This window comes from Phoca vitulina, unplaced genomic scaffold (genome assembly GCF_004348235.1).
Source record: "Phoca vitulina isolate PV1807 unplaced genomic scaffold, GSC_HSeal_1.0 scaffold37, whole genome shotgun sequence".
Lineage (NCBI taxonomy): Eukaryota > Metazoa > Chordata > Mammalia > Carnivora > Phocidae > Phoca > Phoca vitulina.
The window spans coordinates 4,739,247-4,753,359 of NW_022589740.1; the positions used below are offsets into that span (position 1 = coordinate 4,739,247).

The following is a 14,113-nucleotide window of genomic DNA, read 5'->3' on the forward strand; positions in this document are numbered from 1 at the left end:
CTGGGTGTTATACGCAAACAATGAATCATGGAACACTACATCAAAAACTAATGATGTAATGTATGGTGATTAACATAACATAAAAAAAAAGAATGGACATAAAAAAATAAATAAATTGAATTTAATAAAAAAATAAAATAAAAATGATAAATTTCCCCCCAAAAAAATAAATAAATAAATTACAAACTAACTTCATTTAATAAGAACAAATAAAATATCCCCACATAAAGGCTTAGAAAAGAGCCCATAACACATTTTTCAACTATCCACGACAGTTAAGAAGAGGGCCTCCCAGGAAAGGACCACACGTAAGGCACAAGGAAGATGACAATATTATTAAATATAAAAACAGGGGATGGGGGAGAATCAAGTAACTAGCTTGACTGCTACTGAAAAGGCATCTGAGAAAATTCAGATTTTTATTACTTTAAAAAAATCTATTTCATTACTAAAAAATCTATTTTTTAGTAAAATTCTGTTTTAAAAGTATGAAGAATGAATTCACTGTAACAGAGTTTACATATAAAACAGAAGCCTCCGGCGCCTGGGTGGCTCAGCTGTTTCGCGTCTGCCTTCGGCTCAGGTCATGATCCCAGGACCCTGGGACTGACCCCTGTGTCAGGCTCCTTGCTCAGCAGGAAGCCTGCTTCTCCCTCTCCCTCTGCCTGCCGCTCCCCCTGCTTGTGCTCGCTCTCTGTCAAATAAATAAAATCTTTTAAAAATAAATAAAAATAAAAACAGAAGTCTTAGGTGGTGCCTGGGTGGCTCAGTCGGTTAAGCATCTGCCTCTGGCTCAGGTCATGATCCCAGGGTCCTGAGACTGAACCCCATGTCGGGCTCTCTGTTCAGCAAGGAGTCTGCTTCTCCCTCTTCCTCTGCTCCTGTGCTCTCTTTTTCTCCCAAATAAATAAAATCTTAAAAATAAATAAACAAAAAAACAAGAGAAGCCTTAGAAGTTCCAGAACGTCTTCATTGGCCTTGGGGTAGACCAAGATTTCTTTAAAAAGACACAGAAAAATTTATAAATTGGACTACATTAAAAGAAGTATCTATTGCTCATCAAAAGAAACCATTAAGTGCAAAAAAACAAGTCAGAGCATAACTAGATATTTGCAACAGCTTAACAGAGAATTGTGCCATATTAATAAAACGTAGTAGCATGCTACAGCAATGAACACCAGCTACCGCCTCTCCAACAGAGATGACTCGAAAGACAGCAAAGAAACCAGACACACACAAAAAATACATACTCTATAACTCCATTATATAAATTACGGTTAATATTTCAGAAATGCAATCAATGGTGTAAAAAGTCAACTTATTATTTACATTGGGAGTGGGAGAAAATGGTGTGATGGCACAAGCATGGAAGGGTTTTAGGGTTGCTGGTCATGTTTTATTTCTTGGCATGGGTAGCATATCCACTTTGTAAATTCATCAAGCTATCCATTTATGGTCTGTGCACTTTTTTTTTTAGAGGGGGGAAGGGACAGAGAGAATCTTAGGCAGGCTCCACCCCCAGCACAGAGCCCAACACCTGGATCCCATGACCCTGAGATCATGACCTGAGCCAAAATTAAGACTCAGCCATTAAACTAACTGACCCATCCAGGCACTGGGGTCTGTGTACTTTTCTTAGTATGTAGTATCCTCTGCTAAAAGTTTATTTTTTAAAAATAAAAATCAAGGGGCACCTGGCTGGCTCAGTCAGTTGAGCGACCATCTCTTGGTTTTGGCTCAGGTCCTGATCTCAGGGTCCTGAGACTGAGCAACCAGGGGCTCCGTGCTCAGTGTGGGGTCTGCTTGAGATTCTCTCTCTCTGCCCCCCACCACCCCTCACCCCTGGCTCACACACATGCTCTCTCTCAGATGAATAAATAAATCTTTAAAAAATAATAAACAAAAATCAAATTCAAAGAAAGAGTACCTTTAAAAATTATGAAAAAAGCAAAGAAACCCAATCATCTCTCCAATTTGCCATACTACAAATGCCATTAAATATATCTCAAAAAAAAAAAAGAAAGTGTCAATACAAGGAAGAAGCAGCAATTAAGGGAAAGGATATCTTACCAATTAAGCAAGAGGATTTCACATACTTTGATTTGACCCCACATTTTAAAAAAGCATAGTCTTTGACCCAGCAATTCCACATCTAGAACTCTATCCTGTAGAAATAGAAGTATGCTAGGATATATGTACAAAAATTTTTACTGCTGCTTTATTTGTAATAACAAACACTGAAGATTACTTTTTTTGTCCCATGCCTTCAAATGTTCCTAGATATCTCGCTGTGCTTATATAAAAACCTATAAAAGTGGGGCACCTGGGTGGCTCAGTCGTTAAGCATCTGCCTTCGGCTCAGGTCATGATCCCAGGGTCCTGGGATCGAGCCCCGCATTGGACTCCCTGCTCCGCGGGAAGCCTGCTTCTCCCTCTCCTGCTCCCCCTGCTTGTGTTCCCTCTCTCACTGCGTCTCTCTGTTTCTGTCAAATAAATAAATAAAATCTTTAAAAAAAAAAAAAAAAACCTATAAAAGAAATAAAATCAACAAAGGGAAATTTAATTCTCTGATTTATGCTATTTTATGACCTTTCAAGTTTCCTATTTGTATACAAATTTTTCAGTTCTAGTATTTTTCTTTACAAACGCATTGGGAAGAAAAGTCATACAATCACATCAATTGGTGTAGAGTAGGCATCTGACAAAATGCAACTCATTCATAATAATAAAAAAAAACTTCCTAGAAAAATAGGAATAGAAGGGAACTTTCTCACTGATGAAAGCATCTGAAAAAAAAAAAAAAAAAACCATACCACTAAAACTACACTGAGCACCAAAACAATGGACGCTTTCCCCCTAAGAGAGGGAACAAGGCAAGGCAGTTTGCTCTCATCGCATACTTAACATGGTGCTAGAAGTTCCAGCCAGCACGGCACGGAGAAGGAAATACAAGGTATAAAGTTTAGAAAGAAGAAATAATATTATTTCTTTTTGCAGATGACATGTTTATCTACATAGAGAATCCCAAAGAATGTACAAAAAGACACCTAGAGCTAACAAGTAAATTCAGCATGGTTAGAGGATAAACATCTTCCCAAAAATGAACTGTATTTCCATATACTAGTATTGAACACATGGAGAATGACATTAAAAATACTGTATCATTGACAATTGGTCTGACAATTGCTCGAAAAAGTAAAATATTTACGTGTAAATCTAACAAAATGTTTATAGGACTTGTATGCTAGAAACTACACAATGCTGGTGAAAGAAAGCAAAGATCTAAATAAATGGAGAGATATACTATGTTTATGGATTAGAAGCCTCAGTAAAGATGACAATTCTCCCCAAACTGACATATAGGTTTAACACAGTTCCTGTCAAAATCTTAACAAGATTTTTGTTTAGATAAAGACAAGATTATTCTAAAACTTATATTGGAAAGGCAAAGGAACCAGGATAGCTAAAACAATCACAAAAAGTAAGAATAAAGCTGGAGGTATCAGTCTACACGATTATAGGCACAGTAATCAAGTTTACATGGTCCTGGCAAGGGGACAGACATATAGATCAGTGGAACCAAATAAAGGTCCCAGAAAGAGAGCCACACAAATGTGCCCAACTGATTTTTTACAAAGATACAAAAGCAATTCAATGGAAGAAAGATAGCCCTTTCAACAAACAGTGCTGGAGCAACTGGACATCCGTAAACAAAAAAAAAAAAAAAAAAAGAAAGAAACTCAACCTAAGTTTTAAACCTCATACAAAAATCAAATGTAAAACTATGAAACCTTTAGAAAAAAACATTGAAAATATTCGAGATCTAGAATAGGCAAAGAGATCTTAGACTCAACACCAAAAGCACAAGCCATAAAAGACAAAGTTGATAAATTCTATTTGACTAAAAGTAAAATCTTTTGCTCTGCAAAAGACCATGTTAAGAGAACGACAAGACTGGGGGCGCCTGGCTGGCTCTGTTGGAGCAGGCGACTCTTGATCTCAGGGTCAGGAGTTCAAGCCCCATGTTGGGCGTGGAGCTTACTTAAGAGCGAGAGAGAGAGAATGAAAGACAAGCTGCGGAGAGGGACACAGTATCAGCCATCCACATATCTGACCAAGGACCGGAACACGTAAAGAACTCTCAAAACATAAGCTTAAAAACAGATTAGTTGGTACGGGCGCCTGGGTGGCTCAGTTGGTTAAGCGACTGCCTTCGGCTCAGGTCATGATCCTGGAGTCCCTGGATCGAGTCCCGCATCAGGCTCCCTGCTCGGCAGGGAGTCTGCTTCTCCCTCTGACCCTCCCCCCTCTCCTGTGCTCTCTCTCATTCTCTCGCTCTCAAATAAATAAATAAAATCTTTAAAAAAAAAAAAAAACAGATTAGTTGGCAATGAACAAAAGATGTCGGAGGAGGCTATGCTGATGGCAGATGGGCAGAGGGAAGGATGTTGGCCATCATCAGCCATTAGGAATATGCAAATTAAACAAGACAGCACGACCAGGACGGCTAAAACCAGAAACCCCCTAGCACAGCGGCCCCAGGGCGCAAGGAGGAGCGCAGGCGCAGCACGAGGCACACAGGCTGCGAGCCCAGAGGAGGCGCCCCCAGCCCAGGGCTGGTCCTTCGTGGAGTCCTTCCTCCCGCCTCCCAACGTGCGCGCCCTCCTCCCGCTCCTCGGGGCCCCTCGGTGAAGGCCTCCTGCTGCAGGCTGAGGGCCGCCTCCCCAGCGGTGGCTTGTCTGCGCTTCCTGCGCCCATCCTGGCCACCCTGTGTGGAGGCCTGGGTCGGGCCCGGGCTGCCGTGGGCACTGTCCCCGCCTGGTCCCGGCCCGGTCCCGGTCCGTCCGCGGCGGCGCGAGTGTGGCAGCTGCCCCGTCTGGCCTGCGGCTCCTTGCAGGGAGGACTGCCACTCACAGCACAAGTGGGCCACGGGCTCTGTCCTCCTCTTCTCTTCCGGCCTCGTCCGCTCCCGGGTTGGGGGCGGCGGAGGATAGAAGGGCACTCCTCAGCCTCCTGATCCTCCTCTGAAACCAGGTCACACTCACCGGTGTTCTGGTGGGAGTTCACCACCTCCTCCCTCTTCTTTCTGAAGGCCATCATCGGCCTTCACATCGATACCGTCACCCATCCCTGGCGACAATCAAGGAAACGTTAACCCGTCCCCCCAAATCTGAGAACATCAGGTTCTACAAGAAAGTGTGATCAAGATGGGACTTTTCCAACATGTGACCTCTGGTGCGGACAGGGGTGGGACAATGACCTTGAGCTGCTGCCTCTTAGCCCATAACCTTTGGGGACCATCCAGAAACAGCCCAGCGGACTCTGCAGAGGCCAGGAGGGCGCCTCAGTGCCGCCAGCTGCACAGGCTTAGCCAAGTCATTAAAATGTTGATTTTAGAAGAAGTAACACATTTTAAAACCCTTGGGGGAAAAAAACAGTGACAACACCAAATGCTGGCAAGGGTGCACAGAACCCGAATCACTTACACATTGCTGGTGGGAATATAAAATCGTAAGGCCACACTGGAAAACACTTTGGCAGTTTCCTAAGCATGCAAACTACCATACAGCCCAGCGGCTACACTCCTGGGCATTTATCCCAGGCAAAGACTTATGTTCACAGAAAAACCTGTACACAAATGTTTATAACAGCTTTATTCATAATGGCCAAAAAATAGGAAACAATCCGGATGTCTTTCAACAGGTAAAGGGTTAAAAAAAACTGTGATACTTTCATACCATGGAATACTGTTCAGCAATAAAAAGGAACAATCCTGAAAAAAAACTTAAATCTTCAGAGGATCATGCTGAGTGAAAAACGTCCACCGCAAAAGGTTACTTACTATATGATTCCACTTATATTCTTCGAATGACAAAATTATAGGAATGGAGAACAGATTAGGGATTGCCAAGGGTTAAGGAGTTGGTGGGGCAAGAAGGAAGATGGTGTGGCTGAGGAAGGGCAACCTGAGGAATCCTTGTGGTAATGGAAATGCTCAATACCTTCACTCTCATCCCTGTCCATTTCCTGGCTGTGATACGGTACTACGGTTTTTCCAGATGTTCCATGTGGGGGAAATTGGGTTAAGTATAGACAGGATCTCTCAGTATTATTTATGACAACTGCATGTGAATCCATAACTATCTCAAAATTAAAAGGCTTACTTTAAAAAAAAAAAAAGATGGTGCACAGTTCCATCTGGAATAGCATTTTACAGCTTCCAAGCAACAGCAGATCTGAAAGCAGACGATTAGGATTCCTGGCATTTGTCTTTCAAAGATGAGTATCTCGGGGCGCCTGGGGGGCTCAGTCGTTATGCGTCTGCCTTCGGCTCAGGTCAGGATCCCAGGGTCCTGGGATCAAGCCCTGCATTGGGCTCCCTGCTCCGCGGGAAGCCTGCTTCTCCCTCTCCCACTTCCCCTGCTTGCGTTCCCTCTCTCGCTGTGTCTCTCTCTGTCAAATAAATAAATAAAATCTTAAAAAAAAAAAGATGAGTATCTCATTTTGGGCACCCAATAATCAACATGTGACAGCAAACTAACAGTCAACAGAGGCACAAGAGGGCAGGTTCCCAATCCACAAGACAATAGTCAATCAACTATCCTTAGTAGAGTCATCAGGCTTCCCCAACTCTAGTTACTAATTAGTAACTCTGAGTCTCAGACCATACTAAAACAAAATACAGGTGCATCCATGCGGTATAGTAAGAAATGTATTTGGTCTTTGTCCCCGATTCCTGGCACAGAGCTCCTAAAACCCTTGGAAATTCCAAAATAATAGGAGTGTCTCCTAAAATTTATTCATAAGGAGCCCCTTTTGAGTACACTTGACTTTATGCTGATGAGTTGACTTAGGATAGGGCCCCTACACAACCTCAGGATGAGACTGGTCACCAGAAACACCATGTCATTAGAGGGCTGGAACTTTAAGCCCTACCTGCTGGCCTTGAGGGAAGAGGAGATTAAACCCTATTAAAACTCTTGCACAAGGAGAGAACTTCCAGGCTGATGAATGAACACACGTCCTGGAAGGGTGGTGCACACCCTGGTTCCAGAGGGCAGAAGCTCCTGTTTCAGGACCCTGCAGGACCTGGCCCTACATACCTCATCTGTGTGTGCTCAGCTGTATCCTTTTTAACATCCTTTACAATAAACTGGTGAATATAAGTGTTTCCCTGAGCTTTGTCAGCCATTCTAGCAAATCATCAGACCCGAGGAGGGGACGGTGGGAACCCCCGATTTATACAACCAGTTGGTCAGAAGTACAAGTGGCCTGAACTTGCGAATGGGACTTGTCCGAAGTGGGGGCAGTCTTGTGGGACTGAGCCCTGACCGTGTGGGGTCTGCTGCCATCTCCATGTAGACAGCGTCCGAACTGAGTTCAATCTGCAGTACACCCAGCTGGTGCTCACTGAGAACTGGAGAACTGCTTCGTAGGGGGAAAACCCCGCACACCTGGGAGAGTACTGAGAGTAGAGGAGAAAGTTTTCCCTTACAAGTCTCCTTCTAGAAGATGCAATTTATGAACAGCCAGATTTAGCCCCAAAACAGCACATCAGTTCACCAAAAGATGTTTTCCTTTCAAAGGACCTCTATGTAGCATGTTTCCTCAACACATTTTAAGGAATTCTTTTGATTAAAACTCCACTTGCCCCTCCCTTTTCAGAATCTCATCTGATGAAGCCATGTGCAGCACTCCCCTGGGCCCACATAACTCCTCTCTCCAATTTCACAGGGGAACACTGTGAGGCTTAGTCATGGGACTGGCTCAGGGTCCCACGTCCTAACTGTTAAACCAGTGCTCCTGCCCAAGTCCATCTTTCCCTATTCCCACTTTAAACAATTATTCTCGTGGAATTCTTTCCATTCTTACCCATAAACTGTGAACTCAACCTAACCCTGCAAGACACAGCCCTCATGAAATCCAGAGCCGGGGGCGCTATGGACAGCTGCCTTCCGGAACGCCGAGGAACAGCCGAGTCCGGCATGCGGTTAAACGGGAGAACAAGCCCTCCGGGCGGGAGCCAGCTGCATCCTCCTTCCAGCTCTGCCACTCAGTGGACTCCAACTTTGCCGGCTAGCTCACCTAACTATGCCTTGGCTCTCTACCTGCAGGAACCCAGTGGCAGGACAAAGTATTTACTTCCTCCTCGCTGAACAGCAAGAGTAGAATGAAACACAGTTGTCTGTGTTTCTCAGAATGAAGCAAAAACTACACATGTGGTTGTGTAATTTAGTAAAAACCATTCCAAGATCATCTTTCTTTGGGGTTCAAAATCTTCTCATTATACACAATCTGCACTGGAAGGAGGCAGTTTTATTTAAGAGATTAGCTTGTCTGCCTGCAGTCACAGAGTTTGACCTGTGTCTCATCCCCTTCTGAATCCCTGTGCAGCTTTCTTGGTCCACACACTGCTATTCCCAACCATTGGAGATATGGGGAAAAGAAAAGAAAAAAAAGGCATAATAATTAAGTTTCATATGCCAGGGGTTTCAACATCCACACTATTGACATTTTGGGCAGAAGTAGTCTTTGTGTGAGGAAGTTGTATGGTGCATTGCAGGATGTTTATTGGTATCCCTGGGCTCTACCCACCAGATGCCAGGAGCAGCCTCCCAGTTGTAACCACCAAAAATATCTCCAAAAACTGCCAAATGTCCCCCAGGGGAGCAAAACTGCCTTGTGTGAAAACCACTACCTTATACATAATACACACAAATACTTGGAAGACATCACCCAAAAGGAAAACTTTAGACTGAAAAGAGAGGACAAAAAGAAGGCATAATTCTCTTTAAATATGTGAAAAGTTTCCAGACAGAAGCAGGAACAGGGGCTCCTGGGTGGCTCAGTCGGTTAAGTGTCTGCCTTCAGCTCAGGTCATGATTTCAGGGTCTTGGGATCGAGCTCTCTGCTCAGCGGGGAGTCTGCTGCTCCCTCTCACTCTCCCTCTGTACGCTCGCTCTCTCTCTCTCTCTCTCTCTCTCTCTAATAAATAAATAAATAAATAAATAAATAAATATTTTTTAAAAATCTAAAAAAGAAGCAGGAACAGATTTCGGACGCCAGAGAGCAGAATTATACTCGTAGGTAGAAGTTACATAATAATAAAACCAGCTAACATCATTTTTAAAAGATTTATTTTTTATTTGAGAGAGAGAGTGCACAAGGGAGGGGGGGGGGAGAAGGGGAGAAGCAAACTCCCTGCTGAGCACAGAGCCAGAGATGCAGGGCTCAGTCTCAGAACCCTGAGATCATGACCTGAGCCGAAATCAAGAGTTGGACGCTTAACCAAAAGAGCCACCCAGGCGCCCCAAAACCAGCTAACGTTTATTTTTCCTACATGCCTGGCACTGTTCTGTGTACTTTAAGTATTATTTTATTTAATCTTTACAATAACCCAATGAAGCTGGTGATGTTGGCCTCACTTTATAGATGAAAAAACGGAGGCTCAGAAATGTTAAAGAATTTGCCTAAGGTCCAAGAGCTAATAGCAAAAGCAGAAGCAGGACTCAAACCAAGGTCTAACTCTGAGACCAAGCTCTTAACCACCAAGCTACTACAACCACAACAAATTAAGGATTTTACTTCAACATAATAAATAAAGAACTCTTTGACTTACAAGCTGTTCCTTTCACCAACCGTGATTCTGGCAGCCACCATCGCATCTGTCCAGACCAGAAGCACACCCAGAAAGTCTTCCTTCATAACCCCCAGGGAAGCCTCTGCCCTAACTCCCCTGAGTCCCTTTACAACATTCAGCTCTTCCTACTTGACGTTACTCAAGCTACTCTGTCAAGCACTTCCTACTCAGAAAGCTCCTCCAGAAGTGGGGCAACCAGCCTCTCGTGTTTACACTCCCACAAAGCCTTGCACACACTGGGGCTCAGGAACCTTTTCTAAGCCACTGCCCCTGAGGCAAAAGGCCTCCACAGCCCCCACCCTCCAGAGCCCACACCAGGAGGGATGATTAAGCAAGCACCTTCGAGAGATGCAATTTTTATACTTAAGCTGAAGATTTTATTGGATATGCTCTGAGTTGTTTCCAATTCTCAGAATCTGAGTCAGAAAAGAGTCAGAAAGGGAGAGATGACTGTCAGCAGAGCCTCCTGGCGACATCTTTAATCACACTACCAAGGACTCGCTTGACTATGACCACATAACCCCTGGGGGTTATGAAGGAAGACCTTCTGGGTCTGCTTCTGGTCTGGACAGATGCGATGGTGGTGGCCAGAATCACGGCTGATCCCAGGGTCCTGGGACGGAGTCCTGCATCGGGCTCCCCGCTTCTCCCTCTGCCTGCAGCTCCCCCTGCTTGTGCGCGCCCGCTCGCGCTCTCTCTGACAAATAAATAAAATCTTTTAAAAAAAATTTCTTCGAGGGAACTGAGATATTTGTGTGTATATATATGCATTCATAGATACACACACATGTATGTGTATATACACATATACATACACACACGTGCATATTTACATATATAAATACATGTAGCCCCTGATACACAACCGCTGAGCAGGGAGCCGGACTCGGGGCTCCATTCCAGGACCCTGGGATCATGACCTGAGCCAAAGGCAGACGCTTAACTGACTGAGCCACCCAGGTGCCCCCCTCTTGAAGAAATTAAGCGAACATCTACAAGATTTCTGAGGACCTGAAACCATCACAAGGAGATCTAAGTCAGGAGCCTCTGTTTTTTCCCTTGGTGTATTAATAAGGTAAAGCAAATAATGCTCCACGTAGTGCTCCCCATAAAATACCAACACATCTGCCAAAGAGCACTACCTCCCCCAAGCAGTGGAGCTTGGCATCCTTTCAGGAAAGTGCCAAGTGGCCAAGCCCTGTTGGAAGAAATGAGAGTTCGTGTGTGTGGCAGTGAAGAAATGTTCACAAACAGCGGACGGTGGGGGGGGGGGGGGGGAGGACGCATCCTTCGGAACATTAAATATTAGTCTGGAGGCCACCTGTCAAAAGACAAACACTAAATTGTATCTTACAAGCACTATATTTCCTACAGAAATCCCAGGTTTCCAGGCCAAAGGACTTCTATTGCTATTTAAAAACAAACGACAGGGCGCCTGGGTGGCTCAGTTGTTAAGCATCTGCCTTCGGCTCAGGTCATGATCCCAGGGTGCTGGGATCGAGTCCCACATCGGGCTCCCTGCTCCGCGGGAAGCCTGCTTCTCCCTCTCCCACTCCCCCTGCTTGTGTTCCTGCTCTCACTATGTCTCTCTCTGTCAAATAAATAAATAAAATCTTTAAAAAAAAAATAAAAAACAAAAGAAAAAAAAACCTATGCCCACTGTTCACAGAAGCAGAAGCCTGTCTTACCATATCTAGCTAGTGGCAAATTCTCTAGAGTAAACTGGAGGTAAAGCGGAGAGCTGGCTGAGAATGCCACAGAGCAGAGCAATCAAGCAACTGCTTTGCCCACGCCGATTTAAAATAAGGACAGATGTTGAGAACACCTGGCAGAAACCATGCTAGGGGTCCCTCCTCAACGTTCTCAGTGTTTCTGAGCGGTAGAGAGAAGAATCATGTACCAACACAAGCCCTTCCCACGGTCACCAGGTACGGAGGGTCTTTCTTTCCTAACGGTCTATCTCCATCAATGACATTGCGTTTTCCCTTTATGTGCAACCAATCACCATTCGAGAGAGGCAGAGATGTAACCCTCCAGAACACGCAGACACATGATGAAATGGGCCGGCCACCTAGTACAGAAGTCGGTGCAAAAGTGAACACTTCAACAGGACCGACAGAGCTTCCAAGACCAACCACAAACCCTCTCCTTCAATTTGCAGATAGGTTTTCCCTTTTTCCTTTGAGTGAATCTCCCAATCTGAGATAACCAGACAGAAGCTTTCAAATGCATGTGTCTATTCCAGGGGACCAGCTGAAAATCGGCACCACTTAACTTGATGTGAGTTTAAACAGGGCCTATTCTTTCATCAATCCACCTCTGTCGGGCAAAAAAGTAGTTCAGCGCTTGTCATCAAATCTGACTGAAGTCAAGGCAATTAGGCCCATGACTTAAAAAAAAAAAAAAATTATCACAAAGCTTCTGTCCTGCGCACATCCCAGTTACAGCTAAAAACAAACACAAAATTTTAATTTTTTCTTTAATCCACACCCAAGGAGAGGTGTGAGGGCAGCTGAGAAATCATGGCGACGGGGACAGCCGATGTCCGAGGGGGCAGCTGCTCTGAGACGTGTTTTGGGCTAGGGCACGGAACCGAACAGTGGTACTTTTCTCCCCAAACCTCTCTCCATCTTATATCTGCCCAATCACCACATTCCGGTCCGGCAAACTGCCTTTACCCTTTGAGAGGCTCGCGGCGTGAGCAAGAGGGCTGAAGGCAGGCGAGGGGGCGATGCCGAGATCTGTTGCAACACGCAGTGCTGGAAAACGTGTAGCTGTTTACTAGCAGCGCCCGGGAGACGCCAGCGCAGCGCGGCTGAGCACACCCCTCGGGCCCGACCCCGCCTCCCCCCCCAGTCCAGGCGCGCTCGGGTGTGGGGGCGACGCGGCGCTCGGCCTCCCCGACGCGCCCGCGAGACGCGCAGGCTCCCCGCGCGCCGCCCCCAGGGCATCGGCGCCGCACCCCCGCGGCCCCCGCGGCCACCCCGCGCGCTGCCCGCCCCGAGTTACCTCGGAGGCCCGGGTTGTCGTCTCTGGCCCGAATCTTTCGGATTTTGACGGGGCGCCCACTCAGGGTGGACAGGACCAGGCGCTGGCGCAAGAAGTTGCAGCCAGCGTAGCTGAGGGAGTGCGCCTGGGTCGCCATGTGCGCGCCCTCCGCAAAGGGGCGGGCGGCCGGGGCGCGGCGACTTCGGACGGGCGCGGGGGTCGCGACCCCGGCGGCGGCGGCGACAGCGGCGGTGGTGACCCGGGCTCTCTCCCGTAGCCCCGCAGCCCCCGGCGCGTCCACGTGGTTTGGAACAGGAAGACGGAGAGACGAGACACCGGGTCAGAGGGGAGAGGGGCGGAGTCGGTGGCCGTCTCCCCGCCTCCCCACCCGACCGGGGGCGGTTCCCGCGTCGGGTCTCGCCGCTATTGGCCCGCGCAGGATCAGGGCGGTGCCCCTGAGGCGCCGCCATTGGCCCGCGCTGGAGCTGGGCGGTGCCCGGGCCGCGCTGCCATTGGCCCGCGCTGGAGTAGGGCGGTGCTCGGGCCCCGGCAACAGCGCGCGGCGGGAGGGAGCGCGTGCCGGGGGCGGCCTGGGAGCCAAGCGCGGGAGCTCCCCTTCCACGGTAGTGTCCGTGCGTTCTCTCCACTGGTGTGCGGGCCGGGGAGGCGACGGGCTGGGGTTGGGTGCCTACTGCATGCCCGGTACTTAGCCTCAGTACTCAAGGCAAACCCTGGATGTAGATGGTATTATCTCCCCCGCCTTTTTCCTGATAGAGGAGAAGATGGGATTAGCGCGCTTACCCTGTTGTGGACTCGGTGCTGAGCGCGCAGCCGGGGCAGTCCTCTCGCTCCCAGCTGTAACCCTGCGAGGTGCTCCCTTACACGTGAGGAAGGACGCGAGGAACATTGCAAAGATGGCCGTGGCCCCGTGCCTGGGGACCGGAGTCTTGCGATACCAGGCCATTGCTTACTTTATTATGAGACACCAAGATTTGCCCCTTGCACATCGGTCCCTTTACATGCACAGCGCTTCCTGCCAAGTCAGGTCCTCCCATCCCGCGTGGCTCAAAATGGGTAGTTGTAATAACTTCACACATAACACACACAGACTCTGCTTTTCCCTCTTTGGTGTCTTTTAATCCTGCACACCAGAATCTTCCCAAAGATTGGATTATGTCACTCCTCTGCTCAAAAACCTTAAGAGATGTGCAGACATCTATCAAATGACTACAGATTTATGAATCCAATATCGTAATAACATGGGTTTGCAACCGTCCTTGGATAATGTCACCAGATGGTGAGTTCCAGAACATTTGGGGGGTAAGGGGCAGTGATCTGCAAGGGTTGGACCTTGAGTAAGATTAGCCAAGGTAGCAAGCCTTGTGTAGATAAGACTCAGTTATGAGGAACCACCAGGGAGGTCTGCACTCCCATAGGGTGACAGGTTATTAACCCTGAAGTCCCTTGAGGGGGGTGGGTAATCCA

General features: G+C 47.0%; 1 protein-coding gene across 2 annotated transcripts in view; it reads right to left on the bottom strand.

The window, feature by feature from the left end:
* RCL1 (RNA terminal phosphate cyclase like 1) overlaps window positions 1-12,906 on the bottom strand; it is a 62,887-nt gene extending 49,981 nt beyond the window's left edge. Inside the window, exon 1 of one of the 2 annotated variants that reach the window (XM_032427622.1) lies at window positions 12,650-12,906. In XM_032427622.1, coding sequence (XP_032283513.1) covers window positions 12,650-12,785 — 136 coding nt within the window. In that variant the 5' untranslated portion in view covers window positions 12,786-12,906. The remainder of the gene's footprint in view (window positions 1-12,649) is intronic. The other variant, XM_032427621.1, reaches the window with a different exon arrangement.
* Between the last annotated feature and the right edge of the window lie 1,207 nt (window positions 12,907-14,113).